The sequence below is a fragment of the Eretmochelys imbricata genome, chromosome 1 (assembly GCF_965152235.1).
Source record: "Eretmochelys imbricata isolate rEreImb1 chromosome 1, rEreImb1.hap1, whole genome shotgun sequence".
NCBI lineage: Eukaryota > Metazoa > Chordata > Testudines > Cheloniidae > Eretmochelys > Eretmochelys imbricata.
In genome coordinates, this window is record NC_135572.1 from 331,599,197 (window position 1) to 331,618,453 (window position 19,257).

General features: G+C 50.2%; 1 protein-coding gene across 8 annotated transcripts in view; it reads right to left on the reverse strand.

Annotated features, from left to right (window-relative positions):
* Positions 1 to 19,257, reverse strand: part of ERGIC2 (ERGIC and golgi 2) — a 73,830-nt gene that overhangs the window by 53,113 nt on the left and 1,460 nt on the right. For all 8 annotated transcript variants that reach the window (XR_013348093.1, XR_013348090.1, XM_077835249.1 and 5 more), the window contains exons 2-4: positions 3,128 to 3,176; positions 2,523 to 2,571; positions 1,581 to 1,726 (exon numbers count right to left, since the gene is read on the reverse strand). Coding sequence is in view for 6 of the 8 variants with exons in the window: in XM_077835249.1 (XP_077691375.1) it covers positions 1,581 to 1,686 (106 nt within the window). In the remaining 2 variants the exon portion in view is untranslated. The remainder of the gene's footprint in view (positions 1 to 1,580; positions 1,727 to 2,522; positions 2,572 to 3,127; positions 3,177 to 19,257) is intronic.

Below are 19,257 nucleotides of genomic sequence, written 5' to 3' on the forward strand. Positions count from 1 at the left end.
TATAATGTTTTCTCTGTAATGCTTTTCCCTTAAGAATAAATGAGTTTGCTTAAAAAGAGCTGGGTGGTAACATACAACTGCTAGTATTTACGCTATTCATATAGTCTCTGGAGAGAAAACAAAGTGCAGATGCTGGCCTGTTTAGGCAGTCTGGCTTGCTGGGAATACCACAGAGTAGGCAGGGAATTGTGCAGCCTGGAAAAACTGCAGTCTGCAGGGAGATAGATGCAGCTGTCTGCTAAAGAGAGGTGACAGTTGAAGAGCTGGGAGCCTAGAGTGGATGCCCTTGAGGGATTACGGAGGGGGAATATAGGTGCAGTTGCCCTGAACTGTGGCAGACCCCACGTACCTTTCTCTAACTTAAAATGGTTAAGACTGGGCAAGAAATGCCTAGGGGGCACGAAATGCCTTGGTACCAATCAGGCTTATAGAACTTGGACTTTCATATCACAGATTTATGCTTCTAGTCTCAGCCAAGAAAAACAAATAAGGGAAATAAGATGCACCACTCATTTAATAAGAAGAGGTAACCTGTGGAAGTCACTTGTGCATATCAATCCAGTAACAAGGCTACCAGCCTCTTTTTGTAATAATTATAGATGCACAAAACTCAGCCCACTTTGTGTTTGATTGAGCAAATGAACACATTAAAAAGCACCAAAAACTGGATTAATGGTCAATTTCTAATCCAAGATGTGCATTGCATACGTCCTCATTGGAACTGAGAAATTGTGCATAAAGTCATGCTATTGTGAATACACACAGAAATACAGTAAAGATGTCTGAGGTTTATCTGGAGACACATGCTGTGCATTGCCAGTTAGAACCATGACTCTGGCCTGGTCTGACACCTATAGATAGAAATGAGAGGAGCCCAGGTGAACACTGAGGCTGTAGTCTGCACAAATACCTTCAGTGGAGGGGGTATTACAGAATTACTGAGTGCTTCCCTCACCCTGCTAACATTGCCTCAGTCTTCCAGAGAATAGTTAGGGAAGATGATTCTTTTCGCATCTGATGTTAAAGTGATATAGAGCTGGATATCACTTGTGTATCGCTGGTATTTCAGTCCATGCTGTTTCACATTGTCATGGCTTCGTATAGATGTTGAACAGGATAGGGGAAAGACCAATCCTTGTGGGACTCCACAAGTGCAGGCTTTGGAAGGAGGGACACAATAGACAGTCTTATTTTAGTGTAGCTACAGTACACTTCAATTGTATTCCATTTAGAAAGTATGCACAGCATGTTTGAGGAGGGGGGGGATAAATTCATAACTCTCTCTAAAGCTCATTTTGTTAATTTATATCATAGGTGCACATATACCCCTTACATCTGTTTGATTCTTAACTACTGGACAGAATTTCCCATGTGACAGATTCATACATTTTGTCCAACAGCAGGAGAAACAAATTGAGCCATCACCTGAAAGGGATTAGCTACGGCACCGTATAGGTCTTTTAAATCCACATTTGTAAACTCATGTCTTCCCACAACTGAAACATTTACTACCAAAATGAGCTAAAGAGACTCACCAAATTAATCAGGCCAGCCATCACCAGTGTCTCAGTAAGGCTTACCTGTTCCACCACTTGTTGAAGTCTCCACATAGCTCTCAGGAACCTTTGGAAAGGCATCCAACTCTTTCATCAAATTCAGGGTCTTCTTCCGATTCAATCGCCTCATCTTCAGCAGATTCCCCCACTTCCTCCTTCATATATTCACTCTATATTGAGAATAAATTGTTCCAATTAGAGACACCAACAATCCAGCTTCAGCCCTAAAACTGACCGATTATAGGAATAAATTCTATGGTCTACGTTATGCAGGGGGTCAGCCTAGATGATCTTAATAATCGGTGAATAATTTACACTTAGAAATCTTTTGATGAAAGATGCAATGTAACGCCTTCAACATTCATTATAATATATTCTTTCCATTTTACACAACTAAATGATCATCATTATTGACAGATATTACAGTTAATTAAGATTAAAGTCAGTTCTAAGTTAAATGTACTAAAGCCAAACTTCTGACAGTGAATCGAAGTCAGTGCCTTAACTAATAGAGGATGTCTAACATGCTACATACGACTCAGAAGGATTCCACACTCCTCATCGTGCCCCCACCACCCCCCATGTTCAGCTAAGGCAGATTTGTACTGTATGCTAAAGAAAGAATCATCCTGTCAATAATCTGATCATTACTAGTGAAAAAGCAGTATAATTCATAGTGTAAAATTCATTCAAAGACCAATGTGCAACTAAAAATTGTTCATGGACAAAATTTCCGTGAAGGAAGTCAAAATAAGCCTTTTTTTTTTTAAGCTTGTATATTCTGGATACTCATACCGGCACATCTTTTTGTGCTCACAGAAGTAAAGCCATTTGTTTTCACTGCACATGACACATGCCTGAAAATTGCACACCAAATTCTAACACAGGTCACAATCAATCAACTTCCCAATATGCCTACACTTTTGAATTAACTCACACAAACCCGCAGCACACAAGTTGTCTTACCTTGTCCTGATGACTGTCTTGCTGTTCTTAGGTAAGGTGGAGCGATGTACTAAAAAGAAAGAACAGAATCCAAAGTAACCTGTTAACCTGTATATGTCCAGACTCCTAAGACTGCCCCAAAAGTCATATGCAAATTATGTGCATATGCCCAATGGGAAAATAAAACTGCTGCCCTGACTCTCTCCCTTGTTCTGAGTTTTCCTGAAATGCCTATAGCGTTATTTATGCAGGTTGAGAGTGGAGGAAGGATTGCTGAAGCAGGTCAGCGGAGACTGGAGAGAGGCTGGAGCAGGTCAGTGGTGTGAGAGGGTTTGCAGGCCAGAAAGATGAGGATGCCAACAAGTAAGTGGGAAGAGAAGAAGGGAAGGACGAGAGGCTGGAGCAGGTCAGGAGAGTGAAGATGGGTGGAAGACAAGGGGATTGTTAGTGACAGTCAGGTGTAAAGGGGAATGAAGTAGGGTGGGAGCGGTGCTGGAATGGGACAATGGATGAAGCAGTTGGTGGGGGGTGGGGAGTGCTGGAGAAGAACACAATATTTTAAACGCCACAGATATTTATAGTTTTGCATCTATATCCAAAAAAGATCAGCAGACAGGTTGTCTTACCTTGACCCTTTGTCTCTCTTGATGTTCTTCGGTATTTTGAAGCGAGGTTCTAAAACAAAAAGAAGGAATCCCGAACAAGTCATAATCTAAGTTGCTATTTCGATTATCAGCAATGCATCCATGCCTATAAAAAACTTGAAATTACAAAGTTTACATGTGCATGAAAATCTTTAGCGCTGAGAGAATCTGCCCAGCCTCCAAACATGCCCTTTTTGCTTCTGCACATGCTCACCCTCCTACTATTGTCTAATGGGCATGTACAACGCATATGACCATTAAGGCAAGTGAAGCCCCAATGAAGCTGCTGCCCTTACTGTGCCTTTTGCCCGAGTTGCAATGCGGATCCACTTTCAAAAATGCCCTGAAATTTGATAATCCAGGTTGAAGCCAGGAATGGGTTCAAGGAGAGAGAGGAGGCTAGAGTGGGCAATGGTGTGTGAGTGTGAGAGAGAGTGTAATCGATCCAGATTGGAGACAGGGGTGGGAGTGGAGCAAGTAGAGGACGTAGAGAGAAGAGGCTAGAGTGGGCAATGCTGGTGAGAGTGAGTGTGAGAGCGTGCGTGCCGGGGAAAGAAAACTATTCAATATTATAATTTTAGCTAATTACAACTTAATACAAGTTGTGACTACCTCCTTTACTATAAGACATTTTTCTAGTAAGTGCAAATAAAGGTAGGGAGACACTGTGAATGAATTTCTTGCTAACTGGTCATTATTACAACTATGGAAGAATAAAAAGTAGGGCTGTCAAGCGATTAAAAAAATTAAATGGCACAATTAATCACGCTCTTAATAATAGAATACCATTTATTTAAATATTTTTTGATATTTTCTACATTTTCAATATATTGATTTCAATTACAACACAGAATACAAAGTGTATAGTGCTTACTTTATATTTTTGATTACAAATATTTTCACAGTAAAAAACAAAGTACTATTTGTCAATTCATGTAATACAAATACTGTAGTGCAATCTCTTTATCATGAAAGCTGAACTTACAAATGTAGAATTATACACAAAAAAAACCTGCATTCAAAAATAAAACAAACAATGAAGGCTCTAAAGTTTTACAAGTCCACACAGTCCTAATTCAGCCAATCACTCAGACAAACAAGTTTGGTTACAATTTGCAGGAGATAATACTGCCCCTGTTTACGTCACCTGAAAGTGAGAACAGGCATTTACATGGCACTGTTGTAGCCGGCATCACAAGATATTTACATGTCAGATGCACTAAAGATTCATATGTCCCTTCATGCTTCAATCACCACTCCAGGGGACATGTGTCCACCCTGCTGATGGGTTTTGCTCAAAAACAATCCAAAGCAGAGTGGACCAACATATGTTCATTTACATTATTTGAGTCAGATGCCACCAGCACAAGGTTGATTTTTTTGGTGGTCTGGGTTCTGTAGTTTCTGCATCGGAGTGTTGCTCTTTTAAGACTTCTAAAATCAATGCTCCACACCTCATCCCAATCAGATTTTGGAAGGCACTTTAGATTCATAAACCCTGGGTCAAGTGCTGTAGCTATTTTTAGAAATCTCACATTGGTACCTTCTTTGCATTTTGTCAAATCAGCTATGAAAGTGTTCTTAAAACAAACATGTGCTGAGTCATCATCCGAGATTGCTATAACATGAAATATATGGCAGATATAGAATTCTCCCACAACGAGTTCAATCACGAATTTAATTAAAACACTATTTTTTTTTTTTTTTTTTTTTTTTACGAGCATCATCAGCATGGAAGCATGTCTTCTGGAATGGTGGCCAAAGCATGAAGGGGCATACGAATGTTTAGCATATCTGGCGCGTAAATACCTTGCAACACCAGCTACAGAAGTGCCAGGCAAACACCTGTTCTCACTTTCAGGTGACATTGTAAACAAGAAGCGGGCAGCATTATCTCCCGTAAATGTAAACAAACTTGTTTGTCTTAGCAATTGGCTGAATAAGTAGGATTAAGTGGACTTGTAGGCTCTAAAGTTTTACATTGGGTTGTTTGAGTGCAGTTATGTAACAAACAAACAAACAAAATCTACATTTGTAAGTTACACTTCCATAATAAAGAGAGGTTTCAGAGTAGCAGCCGTGTTAGTCTGTATTCACAAAAAGAAAAGGAGTACTTGTGGCACCTTAGAGACTAACAAATTTATTTGAGCTTTCGTGAGCTACAGCTCACTTCATCGGAAAAGAGATTGCACTACAGTACTTGTATGAGGTGAACTGAAAAATACTATTTCTTTTGTCTTTCATTTTTACAGTGCAAATATTTGTAATCAAAAATAAAAATATAAAGTGAGCACTGTACACTTTGTATTCTGTGTTGTAACAGAAATCAATACATTTGAAAATTTAGAAAAATACACAAAAATATTTAATACATTTTAATTGGTATTCTATTGTTTAACAATGTGATTAATCACGATTAATTTTTTGAGTTAATCGTGTGAGTTAACTATGACTAATTGACAGCCCTAATAAAAACCATTAACGATATATATGAAAAGATGCACTGTTCTTTTTCCTGAACTGCGCTATTTGGAGAGAACTTTATAGGTTCCAATAAAAATTACTGGGCAAATCCTTCCCCAGGGATACAAGCACGGAGAGTACTGAACACAGTGGAGTTATTGTGATTTCTATGTGCTAGCACTACAGATATTTCTACAGCTTTACAGTGCCTCGACACAAACAAAAATTGCTGCACAGAGAGCCCCACACAGGGAAGAGAGGATCTGATACTTCCAAGAGGGAAAAGAGGGGCGTCCAGAGGAAACTGACAGAAGAATTTAAGCCAGTGGTTCTCAACCTATTTACCATTCTGGACCACAAATGCAGCTCTCTGTGGGTTACGTGGGCCACATCCACACAATATATATACACTGTATGGCCATGAGGATGTCACCTCGGGTCGCAGCTGTGTGCTGATTGGGCCGCAAGCGGACTGCAGGCTGTGGGTTGAGAACCACCGATTTAAACAGTCTTTATACAACATAAAAGAGTGTAAAGGACATTAAAACTTTTTTTTAAAGGATTTGCAGTTCATCTTTAAAGGCCTCAGTTCTGCAAAGGTCTATGCACATGCTTAACTGCAATTCATATGGGACTACTCCTGTGTGTGTGCAAGTTTTCCAAGACCAGGGGCAAGGACTGCTGTTACAGTAATATCAAAAAGGGTGGGATGCATTAATCAAAAGGAAAACATGGGCTGAATATCAGAAGAAATTTGCTAAGGATAAGAACTGATACAATGAGCAATAGCCTTCAAAGGAAAAGGATGGAAGCCAAACGCATTTAAAACAAGACTGAACAAAGCACTGGTAAATGTTTCCAATTGGTCATTTTAATCTCGTAACATTCCCTTCTCACTTTCAGGGCGTGAGTCTCTCCACTGCCTTGTACTTTGTGTAGTCATTTGCATCTGTGATGCTACCAAATCAGAATGGTAGGGCTGGATTTTCCTTCTCATTTACACCACTATTACTCCACTGATTACTCTACAGTCAGAGTAGAGAATCAGGCCCTTAAACACTGCAGAAGACACCCATACTGATTTCAGTATTGAAAGGAAAAAGCAAATTGGTCAATAGATTTCAAAGGGTGTAGACATTTTGGGAGAGGTGTACAGTACCTGGCACAAAGTGCCTAGCTCTAGAACGCAGACACTGACAGCCAGCGACTATGCAACTAGAGGAGCTAGCGAACAGGAGCAGCAAGCAGGGGAGTTTTGACAAGGAGTTTAAAGAGGGAGCATGAAAGCTAGATAGAATGTTTATTACACGATAAACTTAGAGTAATAAATGCCCCCCTCAAAAAACCCCCAAAAAAACACAACCTGCAAGAGTAAAAATAATGCAGGCAGAAGGGCAGCAGCGGAGTGGACTGAATGCAACATGTATGATCACCTGAGTGTGGGCAGGAGGCATGTGTGCATTCGGTGCAAGCAGCTCCATTCCCCTCTGAGATAAGTATGGGCTTGAGACAAGAGTGGCTGAACTGAAGGAGCTAAGGGAAACAGAGGTACACAAACAAGACCTTCTGGGCCACATTAGAGCAGTCTCACACCCAGTCCAACAGCCACTGTGCTATTGAAGAGGATGAAAGTCTTAGGGAAGGAGAACATCAAGCTAGAGCAGAGGGAAATGATCCCACAGTTTCAGATTATGTTATGGTATTTTCTCACACTGAGGTTACCTCTCCAGGGGAGGGGATCCCTGTTATTAGGAAGAGACAATAGTAATCATGTATTTGACTATTAAAATACATATAGTTGGGTTTGTGATGACTAGGAGAACTACATGGTGAATTGCCTGCTGGGTGCAAAGGTTGCAGACCCCTCGAGACATCTAGACAGATGTATGTGCAGTGCTGGGGAGGAGGTACATTTAAGTGATGGTCGTGACACATTTAAGTACCAATGACACAGAGAAAGGTAGGAAAGAGGCCCTAGAGGCCAAATGTAGGCAGCTAGGTAGGAGATTGAAGTCCAGGACCTCCCTGGTGGCATTTTTTGAAATGGTTGCAATGCCATGCACAGTGCCAGTGAGACAGGCAGAACTGAAGGATCTCAATGTGTGGATGAGATGATCATGTTCAGAGGAAGGATTTAGGTTTATTAGGAACTAGAGAACCTTTTGGGAAAGGAGAAGCTTAGACAGGAAAGATGTACTAGCCAGATTACTAGCATGTAAAAATAAAAAGGTCATAGAGGCATTTTAAAACTAAGGGTTGGGGGAAAGCCGACAGATGTAGAGAAGCACACAGTTCAGACAAACATATTCCTTAAGGGAGGATTTACTAAAGGGTATACTCTATATCTTAGTAAAGAGGAGAGGATAGAAGTTGATAGAGTACAGATAGGAGCTGAAGAGACAGTCAAATGAAAAAAAGAGTCCCATTCAGTTACATCACATGAACGGAGACAACTAAATAGGGACACATTTTATAAGTGCTTGTATACAAATGCATGAAATCTAAGATGGGTGAACTTGAGTGTCTGGTATTAAATGAGTATACTGATATAATGGACATCCAAGAAAGTTGGTGGAACAAGGACAGTCAATGGAATACAGTAATACCAGGGTACAAAACATATAGGAATGACAGAGTAGCTCATGTAGGTGGGGGAGTGGCATTATATGGAAAAAAAGAAAACATACCGTCAAAAATAATAAAAGTCTTCAATTAATCAAACAGGATCATAGCATCACTATGGATGGAAATTCCACGCTTGAATAATAAGAGTATAGCAATAGGAATATACTACCGAACACCTGACCAGGATGGTGATGGTGACTGAAATGCTCAGGAAGATTAGAGAGGCTACAAAAACATAAAACCTAATAATAATGGGGGCTTGCAACTATCCCAATATTGACTAGGAACATGCCACCTCAGGACAGGATGAAGAGATAAAATTTGTAGATACTCATTTAACTTAAAATAAGGAACTACACAAAAATGAGGAGGCTAGTTAAATGGAAATTAGAGAAATAGTCACAAGAGTGAAATGCCTAAAAGCTGCATGGACATCATTTAAAAACACCATAATAGAGGCTCAAACTATATGCATACTCCAAATTAAAACAAAAAACAAAACAAAAAACAGTAAGAGGACCAAAACAATGCTAGCATGGCTAAACAATAAAGTAAAAGAGGCAGTTAGAGACAAAAAGACATCCTTTAAAAACTGGAAGTCAAATCCTACTGAGGAAAATAGAAAGGAGCATAAACTCTGGCAAGTTAAGTATAATTAGGCAGTCCAAAAAAGACTAGCAAAAGACACAAAAATTAACAGCAAAAGAATTTTTGTTTACATACATCAGAAGTGTGCCAAACAATCAGTGGGGCCACCACACAGTCAAGGTGCTAAAGAAACACTGAAGGAAGACAAGGCCATTGTGGAAAAGCTAAATGAATTATTTTCATCAGTCATCACTGCAGAGGATGTGAGAGAGATTCCCACACCTGACCAATTCTTTTAAGATGGCAGATCTGAGGAACAGTCCTAGATTGAGATGTCAGTAAAGGAGGTTTGGGAACAAATTGATAAATTAAACAACAACAACACTCTAGGACCAGGTGGTATTCACCTAAGAGTTCTGAAGAAACTCAAATATGAAATTGCAAAATTAACTGTGGTATGTAACCTATCACTTAAACCAGCATCTGTTCCAGATGACTGAGGATAGCTATTGCAATGCCCCCAATTTTAAAAAAGGATCCAGAAGTGCCAATATGCCTCTCTTTAGCACCAGGCAAACTGGTTGAAACTATAGTAAAGAACAGAATTATGAGATACACGGATGAACACAATTTGTTGGGGAAGAGTCAATGCGGCTTTTGAAAAAGGGAAATCATACCTCACGAATCTATTAGAATTTTCTGAGGGGGTCAAGAAACACATGAACAAGAGAGATATGGTGGATACAGTGTACTTGGACAAGGTCCCTAACCAAAGGCTCTTAAGCAAAGTAGGCAGTCATGGGATAAGAAGGAAGGTCCTCTCATGGATCAGTAACTGGTTAAAAGATAGGAAACAAAGGGTAGGAATAAATGGTCCATTTTCACAATGGTGAGAGGTAAATACGATGGTCCTCCAAGGATCTGTACTGGGACCAGTACTATTCAACATATTCATAAGTGATCTGGAAAAAAGGGGTAAACAGAGAGGTGGCAAAGTCTGTACACAATAAATATCCTGAATAATTTTGTAAATCCAAATCAGACTGAAGAGTTACAAAGGGGTCTCACAAAACTGGATGACCGGACACCAAAATGGCAGATGAAATTCAATATTAATAAATACAAAGTAATTCACACTGGAAAACATCATCATTTTGTATATATAGTTGGGATTGAGTCTAAATTAGCTGTTTCCACTCAAGAAAGATCTTGAAGTCACTGAATAGTTCTCTGAAAACATCTGCTCAATGTGCAGCAGCAGTCAAAAAAAGCTAACAATCTGTTAGCAACCATTAGGAAAGGGATAAACAGAAAATATCATAATACCCCTATATAAATCCATGGTACACCCATACTTTGAATACTGCATGCAGTTCTGGTCTTCTTATCTCAAAAAAGGAAAAATTAATAGGCAGCCAGTTTAAAACAAACGTAAGGAAGTACTTCTTCACACAATGCACAGTCAGTCTATGGAACTCATTGCCAGGGGATGCTGTGGAGGCCAAAAGTATAACTGGGTTCAAACAAAAATGAGATAAGTTCATGGATAGGTCTATCAATGGCTATTAGCCAAGATGATCAGGGATGCAATCCCATGCTCTGGGTGTCTCTAAACTTCTCACTGCCAAAAGCTGGGACTGGACAACAGGGAATGGATCACTTGATAAGTTACCCTGTGTCTGTGTGTATAAAAACATCTTCTGTATTTTCCACAGTATGCATCCGATGAAGTGAGCTGTAGCTCACGAAAGCTTATGCTCAAATAAATTGGTTAGTCGCCAAGGTGCCACAAGTACTCCTTTTCTTTTTGCAAATACAGACTAACACTGCTGTTACTCTGTACCCTGTTCTATTCATTGCCTCTGAAGCATCTGGCATTGGCAACTCCAGAAGACAATACTGGGCTAGATGGACCGTTAGTGTGACCCAGTATGGCCATTCTTATGACATTATCCAAGGGGAACTGAGCATCTCGTAATCTTCAGGCACAGAGTTGCTTGCCAGGAACCAAGATGACTAATGGGGACATTCTCTGCCAGGGATATATTTTGATCAGTACTAACCTTTTTGTCATTATCAATACTGCCTTAGAGAAAAATTCTAGAACTGCATCACCTCCCTTTCAAAAGGATTGAAACTTGAGATCTTTCTACCAAATATCCAACACTTACAGAGCAGAAAAAAGACAGACTGAAAAATTCTATGCAACCCTGAACCCAAGGCCTAAGGAAACCTGATAAACATGTGGGAAAAGACAAGCCATGATATAGAACATGAATACGGAGTTACTCCCATTTCCAATATTTCAGAGGGCAGAGCAAGTTCATCAGATAAGGGAATCTCAATGTGAGTGCCAAAGTGAGTAAAGTTTGAAAAGACACAACTGCATTCCTCTTGGTATTTAAATTTCAGAAAGAGAGAGAACTAAAAATTAGAAGGAACAGAAAACAAATCTGTGGAAAAGGGGAGTAGCTCCAGTCTTTCAGGGCTCTGGAAAAAGCTGACTTGTGAAGGGGGGACCCAGACAGGAACACAATTAAGTTCTCATTGAATTCTGGTCAGTCTGTCTTGGGCATTTTGGTGACCATTTGGTGACCCTGGTGCTATTTGGACAATGATTAACTGAATTGACACACAAAACAGAGACCATAGGAAAAAAGAGCAACATCAGCTACAGTAGGCACAAGACTGGGACAAATATGACTTCATGTGACTTGCATTCTCCTTATCCTGGAGTCAGCTGGCTCCCAGTGCAAGTTACAGCATTCTTAAGGCTCTTATGTCCAGCAGCCAATGCCATAAGGTGCCATTCTGCAGCCAGAGATTATCTTGGCCCAACTCCCTTTGCCCCCTGAAATGTTCCCTACAATGCGGGCTAGAAGGAGCAATAATCAGAGAGATACAGTGGTTGGCTTTACATCACCAAGGATCTGGATCTGCCAGATTGCTTGATGCTATGCATCACCAGCAAGGCCACAGGGTTTTTTTTTTTAAAAGACACAGCCATCTCCATAAAATTTTATGGAAACAAAATATTGCAGTAAGATTATTTTTCTGAATCCAAGATAAAACAGTGAAAACACTTTAACTGTAATAACATTCAATTGCATTATGCTAACTCAGCATACACGCTAGCCATAATGCATCTTAATTCTGTGCTCTTTCAAACACACCTCTAAGAGACCGCAGCCTATCAGCAACTGCCGAATTACCTTCACCAGCTAATCAGCAACTGCCAAATTACCTTCGTCATTAGATAAAGGGACTGGAGAAGAAAAATGAAGTCCACCTGGCAAAGACTGAAACATGTCAGAGGTTTATTATGCTTGAAGGAAAAGAACTGGCCCTTCCCTACTGTCTTCTTTCTACACAGATTTAGTTAACTACAGTATTTAACAAAACCCATACCACTATTTGAGAATAGGATTAACTCATCTAAACAAAAAAGTAACATTCTTGCTTTTTAAAAAAAAACACATCAGTGATTTGTGCAGCCCCTGGTATGGGTGGGGCGGGGAAGGGAAATCACCTAAGAGGCTTAAAATCTTCAGGTTTGAGACAAGTCACAAAAGAAACAGGACAGAGAAAACAATTTCTGAGAACTAGGATGTTGTTACGCAGTTTAGCCCAGTAACAGATATGTGCGTTCACATGTGTGAGCACATGCACAGCCTGGAATATTGTAACTATGCTGAAGATGTCAAAGGGAGTGATAGCAGCACATGGGGGATGAACAAAGTGATCAAATTATGAAACAAATTTGGAGACTTCTCTTCATACCTTTCTTTTAAATGAAAATAATAGTATGCACTTGACTTTAGGGTCAAATCTGAAAACTGTAGGTGGAATGCATAACAGCAAATTCAAATTCTGGCAGGCCAGACAACTACCACTGAATTTAACCCCAAAAACTATTACAACAGCAGCAGACAGCGACGTGGGACTCAATTCATTAATGTTAGTGAGGCACTTTGTCAGAGAGAAGGGGCAAGCAAGATGTGCTTAGGACTATTATTATTATTCTTGGGAAAAGGGGAACTACACGAGCCACAAACACTCATCATCCCAAGGGAGGGGGGCGAGGGGACCAGAAAGATGGGAGATGGTAAGATGGGGATGAAGGGAACGCGTAGAGGAACAAGTAGGAAGATGAAGGGAGGGGGAGAAGAAGGAATGAGGTGAAGGGGTGTGCAGGAGATGCAATCTGATGGGGGGGGGGAATAAAAGAAGGGCGGGGGAGGCTAGGGTCAAGGAGGACATATGGGGGAAGGGAGCTAGCCAGGGCTAAGAGGGGCATCTTTGGAGAAAGAGATAGGGGCAAGAGGTTGGGAAAGGGAGAGGAAGGTTACAGGTGGAGGGAGTGGGAGGGGCTGAGAAAGGGATATGGGAGACAGCAGGATATATAGGGTGAGGGGAAAGGCATGTTGTGGGGAAGACAGAAGCAGGGAAAGGGAAGTGTCAGGGATATAAGGGGCACAGGGTGAGAAGAGCAGACACGATGTGTTGGGGATACAGGAGATTCAGGAAGAGAGGCAGGGACACAGGGCTCAGGATGGGGGATCCATGGGGCAAGAACAGGGGGCTCAGGGTGAGGAGGAACTTGGGTTTGAGGGACACATGGGTGTAGGCTCAGAATGAGGTGTAGCAAAGGGGATTTGGGAGATACATGGGAAGGGGGCTTGGCAAAGGGGATTCAGGGTGTGGAGGGGCTGGGGGTAGGGAGATGCAAGGGACAGGGGCTCAGGGTGAGGAGGGGTATGCAGCTTGGGGGATACGTGGATGGGGAGAGGACTCAGGGCTCGGAGGGATTTGGGGATACATGGAGGGGGGCTCAGCGTGGGAAGCAATACAGGGTTTGGGGGGAAAAGTGGGGAGGGGACTCAGGGTGAGAAGAGATACAGGGTTTGGGAATATGTGGGGATGGGGTCTCCGGGTGAGGAGGGATATGGGGTTTGGGGGATAGGTGGGGAAGGAGCTCAGGGTGAGGAGGGATATGAGGATACATAGGGAGAGGGCTCAGGGTTATGGTGGTCTGGAAGGGTATGTGTGGAGAGGGCTCAGGGTGGGCAGGGATACGGGGGAGGGGGTTCGGGGAGGGGGGTATGGGATTTTGGGGATACATGGAGAGCTCAGGGTAGTAGGGATATGGGTTTGGAAGGGTACATGGGGAGGGGGCTCAGAATAGGGAGGGGTTGTGGGATATGTGGGGAGGGGGCTCAGGGTGGGGAGAGAGTTGGGGGATACGTGGGGAGGGGGCTCAGGGTGGGGAAGAGGGCAGGGGGCTCAGGGTGGGGGAGGGGGCTCAGGGTGAGGTGGGGTGGGGAGGGGGCTCGGGCTGGGGAGGGGTGCAGGAGATACGCGAGGAGGGGGCTCAGGGTGGGGTGGAGGATACGCGAGGAGGGGGCTCAGGGTGGGGTGGAGAGAGGGGATTCACGGGGAGGGGGCTCAGGATGGGGAGGGGTGCAGGAGATATGCGAGGAGGGGGCTCAGAGTGGGGTGGGGAGGGGGGATTCGTGGGGAGGGGGCTCGGGATACATGGGGAGGGGGTTCAGAGTGGGGTGGGGAGAGGGGGTTCATGGGGAGGGGGCTCAGGATGGGGAGGGGTGCAGGAGATATGCGAGGAGGGGGCTCAGAGTGGGGTGGGGAGGGGGGATTCGCGGGGAGGGGGCTCAGGATGGGGCTCAGGATGGGGAGGGGTGCGGGAGATATGCGAGGAGGGGGCTCAGAGTGTGGTGGGGAGGGGGGATTCATGGGGAGGGGGCTCAGAGCGGGGAGGGGTGCGGGAGATATGCGAGGAGAGGGCTCAGAGCGGGGAGGGGTGCGGGGGATTCGCGGGGAGGGGGCTCAGAGCGGGGAGGGGTGCGGGGGATTCGCGGGGAGGGGGCTCAGAGCGGGGAGGGGTGCGGGGGATTCGCGGGGAGGGGGCTCAGAGCGGGGTGGGGTGCGGGGGATATGCGAGGAGGGGGCTCAGAGCGGGGTGGGGTGCGGGGGATATGCGAGGAGGGGGCTCAGAGCGGGCTGGGGAGGGGGGATTCGCGAGGAGGGGGCTCAGAGCGGGCTGGGGAGGGGGGATTCGCGAGGAGGGGGCTCAGAGCGGGCTGGGGTGCGGGGGATATGCGAGGAGGGGGCTCAGAGCGGGGTGGGGAGGGGGGATTCGCGGGGAGGGGGCTCAGAGCGGGGTGGGGAGGGGTGCGGGGGATATGCGAGGAGGGGCTCAGAGCGGGGTGGGGAGGGGGGATTCGCGGGGAGGGGGCTCAGGATGGGGAGGGGTGCGGGGGATATACGAGGAGGGGGCTCAGAGCGGGGTGGGGAGGGGGGATTCGCGGGGAGGGGGCTCAGGATGGGGAGGGGTGCGGGGGATATGCGAGGAGGGGGCTCAGAGCGGGGTGGGGAGGGGGGATTCGCGGGGAGGGGGCTCAGAGTGGGGAGGGGTGCGGGGGATATGCGAGGAGGGGGCTCAGGGTGGGGAGGGGTGCGGGGGATTCGCGGGGAGGGGGCTCAGGGTGGGGAGGGGTGCGGGGGATTCGCGGGGAGGGGGCTCAGGGTGGGGAGGGGTGCGGGGGATATGCGAGGAGGGGGCTCAGAGCGGGGGTGGGGTGCGGGGGATATGCGAGGAGGGGGCTCAGAGCGGGGTGGGGAGGGGGGATTCGCAGGGAGGGGGCTCAGGATGGGGAGGGGTGCAGGGGATATGCGAGGAGGGGGGCTCAGAGCGGGGTGGGGAGGGGGGATTCGTGGGGAGGGGGCTCAGGGTGGGGAGGGGTGCGGGGGATATGCGAGGAGGGGGCTCAGAGCGGGGTGGGGAGGGGGGATTCGCGGGGAGGGGGCTCAGAGCGGGGAGGGGTGCGGGGGATTCGCGGGGAGGGGGCTCAGAGCGGGGAGGGGTGCGGGGGATATGCGAGGAGGGGGCTCAGAGCGGGGTGGGGAGGGGGGATTAACGGGGAGGGGGCTCAGAGTGGGGAGGGGTGCGGGAGATATGCGAGGAGGGGCTCAGAGCGGGGTGGGGAGGGGGGATTCGCGGGGAGGGGGCTCAGGGTGGGGAGGGGTGCGGGGGATATGCGAGGAGGGGGCTCAGAGCGGGGTGGGGAGGGGGGATTCGCGGGGAGGGGGCTCAGGGTGGGGAGGGGTGCGGGGGATATGCGAGGAGGGGCTCAGAGCGGGGTGGAGAGGGGGGATTTGCAGGGAGGGGGCTCAGGATGGGGAGGGGTGCGGGGGATATGCGAGGAGGGGGCTCAGAGCGGGGTGGGGAGGGGGGATTCGCGGGGAGGGGGCTCAGAGCGGGGAGGGGTGCGGGGGATATGCGAGGAGGGGGCTCAGAGCGGGGAGGGGTGCGGGGGATATGCGAGGAGGGGGCTCAGAGCGGGGAGGGGAGGGGGGATTCGCGGGGAGGGGGCTCAGGGTGGGGAGGGGTGCGGGGGATTCGCGGGGAGGGGGCTCAGGGTGGGGAGGGGTGCGGGGGATATGCGAGGAGGGGGCTCAGAGCGGGGTGGGGAGGGGGGATTCGCGGGGAGGGGGCTCAGAGTGGGGAGGGGTGCGGGGGATATGCGAGGAGGGGGCTCAGAGCGGGGTGGGGAGGGGGGATTCGTGGGGAGGGGGCTCAGGGTGGGGAGGGGTGCGGGGGATATGCGAGGAGGGGGCTCAGAGCGGGGTGGGGAGGGGGGATTCGCGGGGAGGGGGCTCAGGGTGGGGAGGGGTGCGGGGGATATGCGAGGAGGGGGCTCAGAGCAGGGTGGGGAGGGGTGCGGGGGATTCGCGGGGAGGGGGCTCAGGGTGGGGAGGGGTGCGGGGGATTCGCGGGGAGGGGGCTCAGAGCAGGGTGGGGAGGGGAGCGGGGGATTCGCGGGGAGGGGGCTCAGAGCGGGGAGGGGAGCGGGGGATTCGCGGGGAGGGGGCTCAGAGTGGGGAGGGGTGCGGGAGATATGCGAGGAGGGGCTCAGAGCGGGGTGGGGAGGGGGGATTCGCGGGGAGGGGGCTCAGGGTGGGGAGGGGTGCGGGGGATATGCGAGGAGGGGCTCAGAGCGGGGTGGGGAGGGGGGATTCGCAGGGAGGGGTCTCGGGGTGGGGAGGGGGGATTCGCAGGGAGGGGGCTCGGGGTGGGGAGGGGTGCGGGGGATATGCGAGGAGGGGGCTCAGAGCGGGGTGGGGAGGGGGGATTCGTGGGGAGGGGGCTCAGGGTGGGGAGGGGTGCGGGGGATAGGCGAGGAGGGGGCTCAGAGCGGGGTGGGGAGGGGGGATTCGCGGGGAAGGGGCTCAGGGTGGGGAGGGGTGCGGGGGATATGCGAGGAGGGGGCTCAGAGCAGGGTGGGGAGGGGTGCGGGGGATTCGCGGGGAGGGGGCTCAGAGCGGGGAGGGGAGCGGGGGATTCGCGGGGAGGGGGCTCAGAGCAGGGTGGGGAGGGGAGCGGGGGATTCGCGGGGAGGGGGCTCAGAGCGGGGAGGGGAGCGGGGGATTCGCGGGGAGGGGGCTCAGAGCGGGGAGGGGAGGGGGGATTCGCGGGATATGCGAGGAGGGGGCTCAGAGCGGGGTGGGGAGGGGGGATTCGCGGGGAGGGGGCTCAGAGTGGGGAGGGGTGCGGGAGATATGCGAGGAGGGGCTCAGAGCGGGGTGGGGAGGGGGGATTCGCGGGGAGGGGGCTCAGGGTGGGGAGGGGTGCGGGGGATATGCGAGGAGGGGGCTCAGAGCGGGGTGGGGAGGGGGGATTAACGGGGAGGGGGCTCAGAGTGGGGAGGGGTGCGGGAGATATGCGAGGAGGGGCTCAGAGCGGGGTGGGGAGGGGGGATTCGCGGGGAGGGGGCTCAGGGTGGGGAGGGGTGCGGGGGATATGCGAGGAGGGGCTCAGAGCGGGGTGGGGAGGGGGGATTTGCAGGGAGGGGGCTCAGGATGGGGAGGGGTGCGGGGGATATGCGAGGAGGGGGCTCAGAGCGGGGTGGGGAGGGGGGATTCGCGGGGAGGGGGCTCAGAGTGGGGAGGGGTGCGGGGGATATGCGAGGAGGGGGCTCAGAGCGGGGAGGGGTGCGGGGGATATGCGAGGAGGGGGCTCAGAGCGGGGAGGGGTGCGGGGGATATGCGAGGAGGGGGCTCAGAGCGGGGAGGGGAGGGGGGATTCGCGGGGAGGGGGCTCAGGGTGGGGAGGGGTGCGGGGGATATGCGAGGAGGGGGCTCAGAGCGGGGTGGGGAGGGGGGATTCGCGGGGAGGGGGCTCAGAGTGGGGAGGGGTGCGGGGGATATGCGAGGAGGGGGCTCAGAGCGGGGAGGGGTGCGGGGATTCGCAGGGAGGGGGCTCAGGATGGGGAGGGGTGCGGGGGATATGCGAGGAGGGGGCTCAGAGCGGGGTGGGGAGGGGGGATTCGTGGGGAGGGGGCTCAGGGTGGGGAGGGGTGCGGGGGATATGCGAGGAGGGGGCTCAGAGCGGGGTGGGGAGGGGGGATTCGCGGGGAGGGGGCTCAGAGCGGGGAGGGGTGCGGGGGATTCGCGGGGAGGGGGCTCAGAGCGGGGAGGGGTGCGGGGGATTCGCGGGGAGGGGGCTCAGAGCGGGGTGGGGAGGGGGGATTCACGGGGAGGGGGCTCAGAGTGGGGAGGGGTGCGGGAGATATGCGAGGAGGGGCTCAGAGCGGGGTGGGGAGGGGGGATTCGCGGGGAGGGGGCTCAGGGTGGGGAGGGGTGCGGGGGATATGCGAGGAGGGGCTCAGAGCGGGTGTGGGGAGGGGGGATTCGCAGGGAGGGGGCTCGGGGTGGGGAGGGGTGCGGGGGATATGCGAGGAGGGGGCTCAGAGCGGGGTGGGGAGGGGGGATTCGTGGGGAGGGGGCTCAGGGTGGGGAGGGGTGCGGGGGATATGCGAGGAGGGGGCTCAGAGCGGGGTGGGGAGGGGGGATTCGCGGGGAGGGGGCTCAGGGTGGGGAGGGGTGCGGGGGATATGCGAGGAGGGGGCTCAGAGCAGGGTGGGGAGGGGTGCGGGGGATTCGCGGGGAGGGGGCTCAGAGCGGGGAGGGGAGGGGGGATTCGCGGGGAGGGGGCTCAGAGCGGGGAGGGGAGGGGGGATTCGCGGGATATGCGAGGAGGGGGCTCAGAGCGGGGTGGGGAGGGGGGATTCGCGGGGAGGGGGCTCAGAGTGGGGAGGGGTGCGGGAGATATGCGAGGAGGGGCTCAGAGCGGGGTGGGGAGGGGGGATTCGCGGGGAGGGGGCTCAGGGTGGGGAGGGGTGCGGGGGATATGCGAGGAGGGGCTCAGAGCGGGGTGGGGAGGGGGGATTCGCAGGGAGGGGTCTCGGGGTGGGGAGGGGGGATTCGCAGGGAGGGGTCTCGGGGTGGGGAGGGGTGCGGGGGATATGCGAGGAGGGGGCTCAGAGCGGGGTGGGGAGGGGGGATTCGTGGGGAGGGGGCTCAGGGTGGGGAGGGGTGCGGGGGATATGCGAGGAGGGGGCTCAGAGCGGGGTGGGGAG